This window comes from Nannobrachium achirus (assembly GCF_963921795.1).
Source record: "Nannobrachium achirus genome assembly, chromosome: 8".
Taxonomy (NCBI): domain Eukaryota; kingdom Metazoa; phylum Chordata; class Actinopteri; order Myctophiformes; family Myctophidae; genus Nannobrachium; species Nannobrachium achirus.
The window spans coordinates 37,830,675-37,848,846 of NC_137817.1; the positions used below are offsets into that span (position 1 = coordinate 37,830,675).

Genomic DNA, 18,172 nt, shown 5'->3' on the forward strand with positions numbered 1-18,172 from the left:
ATGAAACTATATGGAATCTATGAACAGGTTGTGGGGGTCCCTGCTTCATCTCTCTCTCAACTAAGGGGTCCTTGGCCTGAAAACGTTGAAGACCCCTGGTGTAGATAGAAAAAGAACTCTCAAGTACAGTGCAACTCAGGTCTGTTTTATGCCGTGCCACGGCATCCACTTTGAAAATCCTCGCTATAGGGGGAAACGATGGGTAAACTAATGGTCATGCTCATATTGTTTTATGTAAATGGTAAATGGTGCATTTATATAGCGCTTTTATCCAAGGCGCTTTACATAGATTGGGTGATTCACCCATTCACACACACATTCACACATATATTCATACACCGGTGGCGGAGGAAACCATGCAAGGCACCAACCTGCTCACCGGGAGCAACTAGGGGTTCAGAGTCTTGCTCAAGGACTCTTCGACATTAACTCAGGGGGTGCCCGGATTCGAACTGGGAACCCTTCGTGCTCTAATAACGGTTTCTCTACCCCTGAGCTATGCCGCCCCACAGCTAAACACAGCTTTAAGGAATACTCACATGATTTTGTTTTGTTTATTATCAAACAGGGCTTGGCTAAATTGTATATAGTTTTTTCTTTTTCTATGTTTGTCTCATGCCTCAGACGACCATTTTGATTGTCCAGGAGAAGTCCAAGTATGCTAAGTTCTAACCAACATGTTTTGGCAAGAGGTGTTGTGTGTGTGTGTGTGTGTGTGTGTGTGTGTGTGTGTGTGTGTGTGTGTGTGTGTGTGTGTGTGTGTATACAGTAGTTCTGCTTGCTTTGCATTTTAACTTGACTCAGACCTCACTGAGCCTGGGTTCATTGGTAGGATTGAGCAATGGATTTGGAGAACATTGTTCAAGCCAATATTCCAAGCCCAATATAGACTGATGTTGCGTTCATAATATACTGTAAGGCTAGAGGTGGGAAGTTGGATAACATTTTTACTAAGATGGGTAAAACATGGACCATTGTGGTCTTGTGTGGCATTGTAGCTTATGAGCTCTAAAAGCAATCATTGTGTTGGTATAACTGACCAATGTTACTGTATTGGTATGCCGATTGCTCTAATAGCATACCACACCAAGTTAAACTTGCAATGAGCAGGTGGGACTAGGGTTTTGAATCCCCCGGTATACATAGGGCTTGGCGTAGTTTATTCTTGTTGGTTTTTGTGTAATGGAGAGTTGATCTCATTTAATTGCCTCTATACTGTAAGTAGGCTACTAAGTTTGAAGCTCAACACACCATCATCAAATACATAAATTAACACACCGTTTAAGTGTTAAATTCACTTGTAGGTATATTTATTAAGTGCTGCTATTTGTTGTCTTGCTTACCTTGTGGTACACTAATGTCCAGTGATAAGTTGACTGATATTAGTTGAAGTAAATCCATAGTGCTTCTTGATAAACTGGGTAAAATGGGTATGTCATACACATATTTTCCCTGTTCACATAACAAGATTGTAGAAACTCACATGCCGCTCAGGTGACGTCAATAACACTAGTCATTATAATGGCATTAATTGTCATAAACGATAAAGTCAGTGATGATGTTGACATGCATATAAGTGGCTATACAGAGAGAGAAATCAATTAGGTCATAAGGCATAATATATCAGTGGGAATAATTGAGGAGGACTCCATAGACCATAATAACAACCCAATTCTATTCATATGATTACAGACAGCCTCCTAGTCTGAGGGTAAATAAAACAGCACTTCGATATAGCATCATTGGCACGTTCCTGTTCATTCAGCCTTATATTCCTTAATCAATAGCTATTTAACATAACCAGTAAGACTCCCTAATCGGGAGATAAGCGACTGTCAGGTCACATATATACGTTTGGGGGTCCGCCGCTAGGTCCGCACGGCTGTCTCTGCGGCGTCGAGGCGGACACGTGGGAACCGGCCCCGGCTCTCCCATGCGCTCCTAGGCCGAGTTACGGCATTTTATGTGCGCTGCAGTGGCGGGGGTCCAATAGAGGGCGCAACCACGTTTGCATCCATTCTGTAGCACCAGGAGTCATGAAACCCGGGAATTACCCATGAGCAGCCCCGTTGGGGTGGTCGTTTGGTTATTTTTGCACTTTTTGGCGGCGGCGCCAGGGGTTCCCTGGGGGTCCCTGCAGCTCCCTGGAGGTTGTGGTTTGGCAGGCACGGAGTGTGTGTGCAAATTTTGGCATGGATGGGGTCAACTGTGGCGGAGATATTAGAAGGGCAAAAGTGTGACGTGTGACAGACTGACTGACTGACAGACAGACAGACAGACAGACAGACAATTAGCGTGTTTGTAGTCATGGGTCATGACGTTTTAGCCAATACAGTGTATTTATATTTAAATCGATCTGAGTCAGCGTAAACCGGCTCTGTGTGTGGCTGTATGCAGTTCGAGGGAATAGGCAGGTCCATGGGCAGGGTTTGCCTGGAGCTTGGGTGTGATTTCTAATAACGCATCAGGGGAGGGTAAGGCTGAGCTAGGTTTGTTATTGCCAGTTGCGAACGGCTGCTGCCGGTAAGTGGTTTTTCAGGGCGATTTTAAAGGATGCTAGGGAACCACACTCCTTTAAGGCCTTCGGTAAGGCGCTCCACATTTTGGTGATATAGCAGAAGAACGAGTTTGACCCTTTGTTTGATTTGACTCTGGGTTGAACGCGATCTGTGGCGCTGCCTCTGGTGTTGTAATTGTGGACGTCCTTAACTCTTTTACCGCTATGGACGTTCCTCGTTCTTTTACCTTATTGATGTCCGTAAGCTGATGAGGGGTCGCGCCGCCGTGTACAGTAAAAGCATCTCCCATACCGCTGCTTTCAAAAATCCACCACACGTTAGCATCAATGAGCTGCCAACCCTCACGCAATGAGTGTGAGACTCACGCAAATGACCCTCTTCTCACGCTCTCACGCCACACATCGTATTTCTCACGCCGTCATATCACCAGCCGTCACAAAGTGGAAAACTGCGTCAACTCAAGTGTCACTGAGACATCCACTTCGGCCGCGATTTGAGCAATTAAAGGGCTTAAAATACTGTATCTGATTCTGAAGGGGAAAGTCCTGATCTGGCGAAGCCCGAACTGGCGAACAGGGGAAATGTCCCCTACCGTAGCGATCTGGCGAATCGTTTTATTGTCTTAAACATGGCTCTGTTTTAAGGCATTTTTCGTAGTTATTGAGTGCTTGCGCTTTGTCGCCTGTTGCCCGTGGCGTTATTGTAAATGACGCCGCAGCTCCAGGCGGAGCCGCTCGATTGTCCACGACACTGCAAGCGGCGCGAAGGCCAGCGGACCTTGGGCCAGGGCCGCGCGGCCGGCGGAGCGCCGCGCGAGTTACGAAGCCGTGGTGAATGCAATCGTTATATTTATGCCCAGGCCGTAAGGCCTGGGCAAGCCCACGATAAACGCCCTGTCCAAGCGACTACAATTGAGCGCTCCCTAGCTCCGCTTCAGCCAATCAAAAGCTTCGGTGGGCGGGGTTTCCCTGGAGCCCGGGTGTCCTTTCCAATAACGCGTCTGTGCCTCAACTGATTGTATAAATATGGGTGGAAGGGAGGGGAGGAGGGTACACAATATGGGGGGAGGGGGGGGGGGGGCATAATGATGTTGCTATACGACGGTGTCACGCTATTCGCTCGCTATCGCCGCACGCCGGGCTCCGCCGGAGTGACGTCGTTTGGAGGCTTGGCGTAAAGCTTGGCGTACGCTGATCAAGGACGTGACGTCAGCGCAGCGTAACACGCCTGGCGAACGACACGCTAATGGTGATCGCGAGGCGGCGTGACGACGCTCTCACGCCAGAAATTTCGGGAAAATTGTTAGCTGGGTACTTCCCCTGACATTTCTACTGTAAATAAATACTATTTTTTTATGACTGACAATATTTTTTGCATAGTAGCTAATAGGCCTACTGTGTTTTAACTGCCTGTCATTTAATGTTGTATGAGTATGAGTTGTAAAAAGGGACCCCAATTGAAACGAGACCAAAAGCTTTCTTGTGGTCTTTTTAACATTTTAGCTGACCTTGTACCAGTGAACTGTACGCTGATATTCCAAACGTAGGAGAGTTCGTTTGAAGGAGCGCTCGTTTTATGGTTAAATGTCACAGTTATTGTCCACGACATTACAAGCGGCGCGAAGGCCAGCGGACCTTCCGGCGGAGCGCCGCGCGAGTTACGAAGCCGTGGTGAATGCAATCGTTATATTTATGCCCAGGCCGTAAGGCCTGGGCAAGCCCACGATAAACGCATTCACACCCGCCCGCGCAGTCCAAGTGACCACAGCCGAGCGCTCCAGACCTCCGCTCCAGCCAATCACAAGCCGCGCCTCAACGAACTCTCCTACGGTAGGAATACTCGCGAACTGTACTGTCCTGTCCTGTACCATTTCCTAATTCCTATGCAAACACTAGATGGCAGCGTTTCCCTAAGAACAATTACCCTGGGACCCGTCACCCACAGAACTGTTTTGTTTTGTAAAAGCCTTTAAAAATCAGGTTGTTTTTTGTCTCCTGTTGTTACTATCCTCTTCATGTTCTTATAAAACTTCATAATGAACGCAATATTCGTCATTGTTATTGACTTATTAAACAAACAAACAGCGTTGTTTCCTACTGTAGTAGGTAGTCAGCTGTCGCGATGGCGCGCGCCGGATAAAGCAAATCTACAAGCTCACAATGCATTGCATCGGGAGGCCTTTTGAGCTTGTAGATCGTATATTTTTAGCGCGCGACACCGTCGTACGACGAAGCATCGGTGATTAACGTAAATTATGTCAGTTTTCTGCTACCATCATAATATTGGTCATTGGGGAGCTTTTGCTAATATAATAACAAAACATTGTTGTTAGTAGGCCTAGTCTAAACACAGAGTGACCACAGTACCGATAAAAAAGCAGGTCAGTAATATTATATCCTTCTGTTTGTGAGTTAGCTTGCCAGCTGACAAGCAATTTAAATACAGCTGATTAGCACTGACTGGACCTGGTTAAACCTAACAAGTGAATACTGGGCAACTAGTTTAGTTGTGTTAATTGTTCACTAAAGTTAAACTTAGGTGGGCTATTATAAGTAATGACATATCCTACATTTCTCATTTGCAGTAACTTTGAAACACAATGGAAGGCTCAACAGTGACAGGAAAGCTGATTCTACCACCAGCAAACAACACAGGACTGAATAACAGCAAAGGTCCTCGACAGAAAATAACACTGGAGGTGAGAACAAATGAGTCTGGGGTAAAAAAAGAAATAAATATGAGCTTGTTCATTTCTGCTACTTTGCCGTGATTCAGTGGTTCTCAAAGTGGGCTTGGGGACCCCCAGGTTCCTTGGGGGGGTTCCAGGGGGTCCCCAGCAAAACGAGTAAAAGTTTAAAGGTGCAGAATAGTTATGCTTTTAGTTTTTGTTAAAATAAGTGTTACATTATTAAATAGCCCTATGTTTTGATAGTAGGCCTAATCATTGCCAGTAACATGGTCCTCCTCATCTCAAGCACTTTTAGTAAACTGAAAATAAATTTTCAGGTCAGGATACTAAATATATCCAATCTGGACAGAGAAGTCATATAGGATACAGGATAACCAAGTGCAATTGGAAGTGGAAATGTAGCTATTATGTTATTTACATGGACATTGTGTGGCCAAAATGCAAATGGTTGAATATCTTAGAATGTATTATACTATGTTCATAAATACAGATACAGACATTTTGACAGCACGGTGGCTGTTGGCTGATATTTAGAATTTGTGGGGTGTCCGACAATATACATAAACTTAATGAAACTTAATGCAATTTAGTTGCACTGTGCAGTCTTTTTAAAATCAACCCCCTTTAGGCTATATCAGAACAAAACTAGAGCAGTTAGCCGTTTGTCATTGTTTAATGATATTTTCAGTCATCCCAGTCTCCACATAAATCAAAGAACAAAACACAGGTATGATAATAAGAGTGGACACATTGAGCTTTAACAGCAGTCTTACCATTTCCTCAGGTATTGAACTTCGTCAGAAAGCACTCACAGGGCTGGCGGCAGATGGGGAAACTATATAGATTCTTTTGTTTTGATTGTTAATTGGCCTTGTGGGCACAGTCAACAGCTAGAGCAGATTGTCATTTATCAGGTTGATCACTAATACAACTAATCTTCTGCTCATTATTAGATGGACAGTACAGTAATGTACTGTAATGAGCCTCCACAGCAAGACAGCTATCCACCAGAAAAGAAACGGGCTGTGGATCCAACAACTTTATTTGAGACCACAGTTGCAGGTAACTATGCCTAAAGTGCAGTTATTAGTCTCTTACAAGATGTTATGGTCTGGATAAGAATGGGTATTCCATTATTACTATTACTATTCTATTACTTAATCCGAATACACAGTATTGTCATGACATGTTTGGGCACTAGACCATTGCACAAATTATGTTGATGAAACAGAACTCCACAGGCCATGTCAGCTCTCTGGTCCAAATGTTTCAAATTGTATTGCTATTTCAGTGATTCAGTCACAAGCTGATTGATAGCAATAATGTTTCTATCTAGACCAGTGCCTCTAAAGAAGTTGGTTGGAACCCCAATGGGTCACAAGAACATGAAAAAATGGGAGCAATATTATGTAGTACATTATCAGGTGTATTGTAGTATATCTACGTTGCCAGCTCATGGCAAATCCCAAGGCTAGTAGTAGACTTAAATGCAACTGTTCACTTCTCACTACATTAACTGCTAATGCCATTTGGATGATCAAATAATTTTCATTCTGTGAAGTTGAAGGCGTCCCCCTCATTGATTTTTCTTTTGGTATCAGGTGCAAATGAGGAGCTCAACATCATGTTTTCAAAATATGGTGATGTCTTAAGGTAAACACACTACATACTGTATACAGTTTAAATATATCAGTCTTCATTCACAAAAATGGGCAGCACTCGACAACACTGATCTCAAACTACTGGTTGGATTGCCATGGAATTTGTTGTGCACATCCATGATACTGACTGTTACTGATTTTGTTATTCTAGTGTCATCAGGCCCAAAAAAATCTGTTGCGTATATCTATATATTGTAGATATACGAATCAAATTAGTCGATTGCCATGAAATGCTGAGCAACAATTTTCACATAAGCAAATTGTCTGTCTTTTTCGACCAATCACAACACAGGTTTCATGCACAGAGAATGTAAACAGATCTGTAAAACGTAACTTCATTGGGTGGTACTTCCGCCAAATTCCAGTGTGAAATTGCATAAATGGGGGTATTACATTAAATATGGGGCAGAATGAATAAACGTGTTGCAAACATACTAGTTGCTTTTCACTCAGTGTTTTTTCCTGATTTGGTGGACATTATGTAAATAATGTCCACCACTTTTTGAGCTGTGCTCCTGGAACAGGAGATATAGCTCCAACATCTGGCTTTGTCTGGTTAAAAAACAAATGTCTGGGTTTAAGTAAAATGAAGCATGGCTACAATGTCCGACCTACATCCTGGCACAAACAGCTCCAAGTTTGTTGTCCGGTCGAAAACCGGAGGGAGGGGGGGGGGGGGGGGGGGGTCCCATTGGCTAAGCTTTGCAGGACACGCTTTGATTGGCTAGTGGGATGCTTGATGAAATTAACTCATAAATGTGAATTTATGAATTTTCATATTCTATCCTGATTGCCTAAGATTGCCTTCCAAAGTTTGCAGGAGAGACCTGTGCTACGAGGAGAAATGTTTCTAGTTTTATTTAAAAAATATATATATTGTTTTACATTCTAATATAGCCATTGAGACACATTTTTATATGCATGAAAACCTTGATGAAAAAGTGCTGCATTTCAAACTTGTATTTTAGATTAATGAGGGCTTTTAAGAATTATTGAATTATCCTATAAAAAATGTTAGTAAGCTGCAGAAAAAAATAATTACGTCAGTCATGCCAGGTTATTCCTCTTCGCTCTGTCACCACAACCGACTTAATTTACCACTTTAATATGTTTCATGGCTCATTTGTCAACTCTCTCTTTGGACCTGCAGTGATAGAATTGAAGCAGATGCCTCCCAGATGAGGGAGCTGGAGAGCATTCTATTGGAGGCCAAAAGCCTGGAATCCTACCTGAAGGAGAAGAAAGATCACCTCAGACGCACTCTGGCTCATATCTCTGACAAGCTTACCGGATAAATAGTTTTCCTCCTTGGAAAAGCAAACATTGCATATGGCCAAGTGTCTTACATTGTGTAACTAATCTACCAAAAGAATTGAATGTTTGTTATTGTGTTCTCATTTAGTAAGATCCCTCAGTCTGTATTTCTTCGGAAAAAGGTAATGTTTTCTGTCATTATCATCAATTAAAGTTATTTCCAATAAACAAAATCTATATTCAATACTTACTCAAACCACTTACGTCCTAAGACCAAATTAAATGTAATGTAATGTTTTGAAGAAATGAAATGCAGTCAACGGATTTGGGATTTACACAACTTTAATTACATTTATGATGCTATGATTCTATATACATACAGTATTTATTTACAAACAACATAAACACCTCCACTTTCTTACACAGTAAGTAAGTAAGCCTTGTTGAGCCACGTGGCCCATCTCCTCTCCTGTTTCTGTTGTGTGAGGCAGCTTGATGTGCAATCCACTGGACATAATGACTTGCCCCCAATGCAAACCTTGATGCTGACTTGCTGAGTGCCAAGCAGGGAGGCATTGGGTCCCATTTCTTTTGTCTTTGGTATGACCCGTCCGGGGATCAAACCGTAACCTCCCGAGCACAGGGCGGATACTCTAACCACAAGGCGACTGAGCTAGCTCTTCTTTTTAACATAGCATACCATAAATTGTATCAATAATAGATATCAATACTAGATATGGATTAAAAACATCATTAAAGTCATTGTGAACATACATCCTGTTGTGAGGTCTATTCAATTGGGTTCTTTTTGTAATCCAATCCCTAAATTGTCTTTCTTTATTGAAACAGGAAGTGCATGGGAATGCTGAGGGAGCAATTTGCAAATAGCTGATTAAAGTGGATCAATTGACTTCAATGCTAGCAAATTCTGGACCCCCTCAAGGAACCCTGGGGGTCCCCAGACCACACTTTGTAGAGAAGGCTTTGGTGGGATTAGATGCCTAGCTGGCCAGAAGAGGCTCCAATTGTCCACCATCTCTGCAGTATTAGTTGGAAGTCAGTGGTGGCTTCATCATTCAGACCTTTTCCAGCCTTTTTTGCATACATTTATACAGCTGCACTGAAAGTCCCATGGAATCCATAGGGAATGTTGACTGGTACCTCAGCCCTGCCCAGCTCCTCGAATGTCTTGGCATCCAAAACCAGAAGGAATGTACTTTTATCCTGAAAATTGCAACAAGCCAAATGATGAGAAAAACGTTAGACTCATTAAGTTAGAAACAAAGCTTATGCAGCAGACAGTTGTGACTCATCGTACGTTGCTCAAGAACTGAGCTAAATGCCATGAATGTAAGCGTGAATTTACAAGTAACATAATGTAAGACCTGGTTCGGAGTGATGACCACGGACATGATAACACCATCATCCTCCTCTGTAGCATTAGGAGAGGGTGCAAAGACAGGTTCAGATGGGTAAAAACCAGGTTGCTCCCATACCTTGAAAAAAATAAAGAGTTCATCAGGGTTAAATAAAAATAAACTGTAAATGATGTGTCACAGTTCCACAAACACCCCACACTACATTTACCACACATCCATACATTGCTGACACTACTGATTTTATACACGTTTAAACTAGTCGTATATCTTCCTCCTTTTTGTTATGGCCTATGAGCCAGGTCGTAACAGTTGCATTTACTGTATATTATATGTAACAACTTTATTCAAAGCGGTGTACAATGTGTATTATATTCACACACAGATGGTGGAGGCAACCATACAAGGCACCAACCTGTTAATCGGGAGCAGTTAGCAGGTGTCTTGCTCAAGGAAATTTGGACACTAACACAGGAGCCGGGGTACGAACTGGGAATCATCCGATTCCCAAGTGGCTGCTCTACCTCCTGAGCCACTGCTTACAACAAGCATTTGGCTTTCAATTCAAGCTATTACCATACTGATTAGCAAAATCTTTCAATGTTTATCATCAACCTTTTGCTTAACAGTGACATAATATACAATGGTTTTTGATATAATAATACATATGTTTAATAGTACACCGCTTTATGTTATCTTACATCCAGGAGAATGCAGAAGTTTCTCAGGACAATAACTGAACATACTGGACCAGCAATAGTCGCTTGGAGGAGACAGTCACAGACCTGTAGACCCACATTAGCCCACCGCAACATGTGTCCTGCCTAGACTGTCTCCCTAGCACCTTCATGAACAAAATCTGTCAGTGGTGTGCCATTGTTTTCTGTTATACCTTCATTTCTTTGGTTTGGACGTCCATTTTGATGAGCGTGTCTCCCACCATGTGCCTGAAGCCGCAGCCGTAGAAGTAACGGTATGGGCGAGTGTTGTACTTGTTATAGTTGATCAAAGGAAATTCCAGACCTCCGTATTTATGGAGCTCATCTCCATGGAGATTTTCATGCGTACAATGCACCTGCACAGAGAGAATGAGACCAAAGGAGTGTTTAAATACAGTATTGTGATATCCCAGACATCTGGCAATATGGGTCAGCTATGCTAATCGTGGAAATGATTGTATAATAATCAATAACACATGAATTCAATTATATGATGCCTTTATGCTGGGTGTGGGATTCAGTGTAGAATTATTTTATATTATCTGATATCTTATTTACCTAAATATGGCTGAAAGTCCAACCAATCATCATTACCTGAGCTTCGTATTAAATATCTTACAAATATGAATTGTTTTCTATGTATTGCTGTGTATGGCGATGTATACCTACCTTGTTGTTGTTGATCATGATAGCCGTAGCTGAGCTGTCGGGCCGCGTGTTCAGGTTCACACCATGACGTGTCTCACTGTCCACATTGAGAGGTATGACAAACCGTATTGGGAAATTTCTGGCTGTGGTGTTGTACACCTGGTGAGAAACAAAACACTTCACTTTCAACTTTAACCCAATAAAATGCAATCATTTAATCAATCCACTAACAGTATCCTGTATAGTAAAGAAAACAGGTACAGTTAATTCAGTCAAACCAGCACTGGTCATCACGCCTCGGGTTAACTGACCCTAACGCTGCACACTGGTATACGGCATATGATTGCAGCATACTCTATGAATCATTTTAAATCCAAATCCTAATCAAAACTTAAATCTTAAAAAGCTCATTTCAAACAATGGGGTCATGTTCATTGTCTTTGTGATGAATAGAACTGACCTCATCAAGGGCTTCTCCAGACTTGCGGAGGTTCTGGATATTGTAGTTGTTGATGGCATTGCCATCATCTGAAGCACACAAGTCCATGATTATAAATCCATCCTCTTCATAGGCGTTGATTTGATGGAATGTAGACAGGGGTTTGGTGATGTACTTCACTGAGCTTAGCTGAAACACAACAAAACCACATTGGCACATAGACATTATATTAGGCCAAATTTATCTGATCCTGCAGTGGGTATTTTTGTTCACATAAAATCAGGTTGAAGAGCAGGGAAGTAAAATAAAAGGAAGCAGTTAAAGGTTTATGACTATGAGCACTACAGTTCAGCCATCTCTAATAATTGCCATCAGCATCATGTTGTCTTTCATAATGATTGTCTAATCAAATGTACCGTATTGAAAAGATTATAACAGAATAGATCAGTACAGTGCGAAGAGGAAGAATGGACATGGTTTGGAGGGGGAATGGCATTCAAATCGTGGATCTGCACAATATCTGCCACGTCTACAAACTGGTTGACCCACCAGACCAGACTCCCATACACTGCAAATCCTGAACGGCTCTCTGAAATTCTCACCTCTCCTGTTTTTTTGTGAACCAGGTGGAAGACTGTGTCGAATTTTGGGTCCCAGTATACGCTATCACTGATGGTATTTCCTGTCAGCTTGCCTGTCGCGATCTTCAACAGATCCATCTTGATAGGCTGCTCAATGAAAATCACGTAGTTCTCTGACATGGCTGGAACAGAAGCAAGAAAGAATGTGTGAAACCAATTTTCTTTAAACAAGTGAAAGTATTAAACATTTTATTTCAGGGCACAGAGCACTGAGAGCAGAACAGATATCAATTGAGTACCTGAGACGAATAACAGTATAAGTCCATATTTTTTTTATTTTTATTATATATATATTTTTGGATTTACCAGACTGTAAACCACAAACTAGTCATTTTTAATCTGTTAAAATATTAATGCACTCCCCCCTCATTTTGTTTAATTGTCTGTTTTAATGTTATCGGCTCCCTTTGTCTGCTGAATATTGTTTGTACGGACTTAGAGACTGTTGTTCCACAAACTGCTGGAGATATACTGTTTTTCCACTTTCCATAAGTATAATGTCTTATAATTCCTAATATATATGAGTTTAATAAGTAAAAAAATCTAACTAAAAAAAATGAGGGGGGAGTACATTAAGACTTTAAGAAATTTAAAACTTCTAGTTTGTGGTTTACAGACTGGTAAATCAAAAAAATGTTTTTATCCAAAATTTTAAAATACGGACTTGGACTGTTATTCATCTCAGGTACTCAATTGTAGATGAGAAAAAAGAGACAATACAAACAGGACTAGATTGTGATTGAGGAAACATAAATGTAACAGCATAAACATACAGGTTTTATGAATAACCGATGTCAGCTTTGATATGAATGCACGTTTAGCTTACCAAAGCTGTGGTAATAGGAGGGTTTGGCCCTTTCCACAGAGGGAATGGTACAAAGCACGGTGGCTCCCTCTAAGGTGTCCTCTGGAGAATCCTTATTCGAGGGCACACGGATGATGTTGTAGGTCGCTCCTGTAATTACATCCATTACTTATTTTCTTAATTCTGTTTTATTTATTTTATTGACAATTTGCTGAATAAAAGGGATTGACTTAATTTTTTTCCAATAATGTCAGTGAAAGTGTGTGCATGCATCTTCTATCGCTTTAATGTGTGTCATTTTTAAAGAGCATAATGTGGTTGAATTTAATAGTTGGCCAACACGGCGACATGACACGACAGAGGTAATTAACTGTGACCCTATCTGATTTTATGAGCGCAACACAAATATAAACTGTCCTTCATAAAGTTCATCTAGCCTGTAGAGGTAAGTTCTATGTGTTTGTTCTGTGTGCAAACTTCTGTGCCATTTATGAAAACTGCAGATTACAGTTACCTTTACTGGAATAGGAGTTGCCCATGTTGTATGCTGTACCGTCGGGGTCCACATGAGGGTGTGCAGTGGCTCCGTTGACAGCAATGAACTTACTCCAGTCAACCTGATGTGAAATAAATACAGGATTAGACCCAGTAAGAGAGAGAAGACCGTTCTTCCTTTGTGGTGAATTAGAAATCATTGTTGTCTTGCAATTTCTTTGAGTAGCTCAAAAACATATCAACATAAAACATTGTTTTTTCTTTTCTTTTTATACTGTACATCTCCCTCTTATCATTTTGATTCTGCTGTTGTACCAATCTTTCATATTTGTACAAACATTGCTAGGAGTAGGTTTACCTTCTGGGTGGACTGCAGTGTCTCAAGGTCCACCTTGTGCATGAAGTTGGTCTCTGTGCTTACATAATAATCTCCCTTGTACAACATAAAGTTGACATTGCCATTATCAGTAACGCCTGGAAGGAAAGAGACCAGCGTTAATAACATCACAGTGAGGACACCATCACTATCATGCTGGTTTTCTGTCAACTATATTTATTATAATGTAATTATTGAAAGCTTTGCTTTACGCCTCATATTGGTAAAGACACACAAGTGGCTCAAAGGATTACAATTGTATGTGTTTCCATACATCTCAACTGGTATTGGTAACTTTGTCCTCAAGATATCTCATAATCTAATGATCTAATGGTGGATTTACAAGAAACTTTATGTTCTTCAGAGAGCAAATTACTTTGGTTTATTATTAGAATGTTCAATATATCTGAATGTAGAATGTAATGGTTGGACTTCCTTGAAACCTGCTGATTGCATTTGAGTCCTCAGTATAAAACCTCTGTGCTTTTGGTGTGGTCTCAAGGAGCAGCTAGAGGCCACAACTGAGGATTTTAGACTCTATACAAGGAACCGCAAAATGGGACATTTTAAATTCAATCTATTAAAGTGTGGAGTGCTACAGGCAAACTAATTTCTATTTGAAGGCACTGGAAACACAAGGAGTTGCTCACTTGGTAATTCAAATCTGGACAGGAAGCGCTGGAAAAAGGATTTGCATGGGTCCGGCATTGCCATGGTGCCAAACTCCGACACCATGATGCGGTTGCGCTCAGTGTTGGCTTGGTAACAATGGCTTGACAGGAAGCGGCTCTTGTAGGTCACCTGACCCCTCGAGATTTTATACTGGTGCAGAAGAGCCTGGCCATCAAACCAGTGATTGAACCTGATAGAGAGAAGACGGCAAGTAAAATGACAAAGTTCTGGAGATTTTTATATAGGTCATATATTTGTATTGAATCACTTCATGGTTAGACTCTTTGTTCTTGTTTTACCCATATTCACCTTGTGATGTCTTTTTGTCTTGTCATTTTAAATACAATGTCTGATAGCTGATAAGCTTTTGGTAAATAACAATATAAACCCTTTGTGCCATAAACTATTATAATTATTATTAATAGATGAAGAAGAAGAAGAAAAAAATTATAATGCAGACCCCTTTTACTCACTTCTGGTTGCCAATCTCAAACTTCCCAGGTCCGTTTCTGAGGAAACTTCCACTGATCCATTCTGGGATGATGCCAATAATGTTGGTGTTGATGGGCTCAGGAGTCTCCTCCACTGAGCTCACAATCTTCTGGATACAGGGCAGACCATGCACTTCTGTGTAGTGGTGGTTCTTCTTCTTAGAGTTGCTCTTTTTGAGCTCTGTAGACAGAGTAGTGTAGTCTCTGCTTAGAAGACTTGTTCTAAATATCCAATCCTGGAACCAACTGGTTCTCAGCTGTGGTCCCTTAAGCAAGGCTATGACTGAAATTAAAACCAGTGACCAGGGTCTCCATAGTAAAGTAGATACTGCGACATAAGAACTAACAAACAACTGTAACAAAAAGATATATCTACATTTTGAATTCAAGACATTATGACATTATTACTATGTATAGAATTAATGAATTAACTGTGATAATTAAATATTTACCTGTTTTGCTGGTCTGTATAGACATGCCGGTGGGTTAGGTGGGTTTGTGGAGCAGGGGAACAAAGGCTTGCTGCTGTTTCTGTGTCACTGCTTTGTCTTGGCCATGTTTTATACTGTTCATTCTGACAGGCCCCCCCCTCCCCGTACACGATGGGTTCCCAGATTGCATAAATAGGCTACAGCAAAGAAGTAGACCATCTAGTCTGTAATCACATCTATCACAATGAACGTTGCTTATCACCAAGTCATGTGCAGGTCATGAGAATGTCAATCAGATCATAAATGGTGCTCTGACTGCAGACTAGCAGGCAATGTACCGGTATGGACATTGCTCAGTCACATCATGCAAGCTGTACATGCAAGGTGACACATACAGTATACAGAGAGCCAACTGCCAACTTGTGTCTGATAGTATAAGTGGATAAGGGTATGTTTACACTCAATTCTAAGAAATGGATATGTTTACACTCTAAGAAATGGATAGAAACAGTGTAGTATATTGCTTGCTTGTAGTAGGCCTATATGAGTTTGAGATTATTCATGACTCATAATGTATGTCAATGGCAGTGAATACAAATTCTACCCCAAAGATAACAGCACCTCCTCCAAGTCCTCCAACTATGATTGGAAATTATACAAATAAAGTACATCTTCTCATTGGTTAAGTGCAACAGCAGGGAGTGTGTACCTAACATTTTTCTTTTAGAAAACAGAGTACCCGGAGTAAATCTGCACAAATACAGGGTTTGAACCCAGAACCATCTTACTGTGAGGTGCAGTTCCACCATGCTGTCAGTAAGTCAGCTCCCAGTGAGTCCTTATCTTGATATTCGGTTCAAATGTCCATGCCCTGTATCTGAACTCCTGCCTTGTACTTGAACTAGGATGCACCAGCGACATAACATTCACAACTATAAAGACTACTGAAGTCTATTGTTCTTGGTCAGAGAACTTTTATGCCAGCTAAAGTAAACCTTTTTTGTTCATTGAGTTCAATGGATCACCACCAAATTACAAATTTCTGTCCCTTTTCTGATTGACATGCTCATCAGACAGGAGTGACTTCACAATATCTAATATATAATAATATAATATAAATGGCAAGACAGAATTCATCAAGAACAGAACTTTCTTCCCACGTGAAGAAGAACAATTTCTTCATGTATTCGTTCCTTTTTTAAGTGGGAAGCCAAGACGTAAACACACAATACATCACAATATCTAATGGTTCCCAGCGGATTCCTTGTGGCTCGCGTTAGTGCACCCACACTTGCAATGTCCTAGAATTGCACCTTTCTAGTTAGTGTGGTTGCTATAGGCAACACACTATTTATAATACAAAATATTTACGTGTATTATGTGTTTTGTAAATGTTTTTGAGTGATGTTATGTTATCTGGGTTGTAAGGCTGAATATTAGCCTGGTTAATAAACCAGACCGCACAACACCATCCTGTGTGTGATAGAGGCTGGCACCGCTAGGCTAGCTGAATATGGACATTGAAATGTCCAATGTACGGTAATGTCCAATTACACACGATTGGTCATGCCTCGCTTGACATCACAATATATTATTCGTTGTTAGCTTTTTCTGATCTTTGATTGGACAATGTCCAATTAGTAAAGTGAACCTGTCATGTAAACCTTCTGAGTGATGTTATCCGGGTTGTAAGGCTCACAATAATATAATGTTCATAAAATGACAAAAATCACACCTAGTGTGAAGTGAGCAGTGCTCTTATATATTATGTCATTGTTGTGATGTCATAATGACGAATTTGCTATACTTTGCTATCGTGATTGAGCGGTGCTAACCGCTCCTACGTCTGTCGTCTGGCTTTGTGTGTATGTATGAGTGTCCGTATGAGCAGGGAATGTCCGTATGAGCACAAAACGACATATATGGAGATAACTAACGTCACAGACAGAACGGCCTATACAAGGAGATATGCACATGTATCATGTTTGATACCATACCAAGTGAGCACCACTCACTTCTCACTGGTGCGATCTTTGGGGACCGGACATTTTTAGGGCCATTTGGCCAAGATCTATTAATAGGCCAGATGTAGGCCACGCTTCAGAGCCCGCACATTTTCTGGGGACCGGAGATTTTTGGGGGACCGGACAAGGCCAGATGGTGGAGCTTAGCTCGTTCCAGGAGCACCGCTCGAAAACGCTAATAAACAGCTTACAATTTTTTGAAGGTGAAATTAAAAGTAGGCTATGCAATGGCTACAGGCATGATGAATTTTTCAGTGAAATTTGTTGGAGATTTTGACATACATATCTTCATTGGATTGGTTAGGCAGAAGATTTGAACCAGAAACACAATCATGAAGGTATCAGATTTGGTTCAAAACCAGATGCAGAGCCTATCTGCAATCAAATGAAGCTATTGGATAATTAACGGGACAGGAAATGGGTATGCCACCTATTAAATAGCAAATGCCATGAGTTTACAAATGAGTTGGAAAACTGTATATGCATTCTGCCACCAAACATGTACGATGTAAATCATTGGCCTGTAAACTATAGCTGTTAGTTGAAAGGGATTGGGTTGATAATTATACAAATGAATTAGGAAAATGATTAGGCCTAGGTTTAATTCATGATTCAAGATCACTGATTTGGCAACTATAGGTGCAAACCACTTTTGGCTTATACAAGTAGGCTACAGTGTCAGTACGGATGCATGACTTCTCTGTGACTTGCTTTATGGCTTTTATCTGTTGTATGATTGAAGTGACAGGGGTTAAACAAAGTTTAACCACTACTTTATGCTGATATGGAGGTCCTCCCACTGATTTGAGCAGTTACAATGATAGTTCACTAGTGTATCACTAATGTTATCAACCTTTACATTATCTGAGGTAGCGGTATAGTGTTTTAACTAATATGATATTTATATAATATATTACAAAAATATAATATGA

General features: G+C 41.0%; 1 protein-coding gene across 1 annotated transcript; it reads right to left on the reverse strand.

Moving 5' to 3' along the window:
• Positions 1-8,759: 8,759 nt before the first annotated feature.
• On the reverse strand, positions 8,760-15,262 carry bco2b (beta-carotene oxygenase 2b; the record flags this gene model as incomplete). The annotated part of the gene is made up of 12 exons (XM_080730901.1): positions 8,760-9,347; positions 9,509-9,619; positions 10,392-10,574; positions 10,888-11,025; positions 11,327-11,494; positions 11,908-12,068; positions 12,773-12,901; positions 13,266-13,368; positions 13,605-13,720; positions 14,273-14,484; positions 14,768-14,966; positions 15,238-15,262. The coding sequence occupies 12 exons, from the start codon at positions 15,260-15,262 to the stop codon at positions 9,231-9,233; spliced, it is 1,662 nt and encodes a 553-aa protein (XP_080587027.1). The 3' UTR covers positions 8,760-9,230.
• Positions 15,263-18,172: the final 2,910 nt, after the last annotated feature.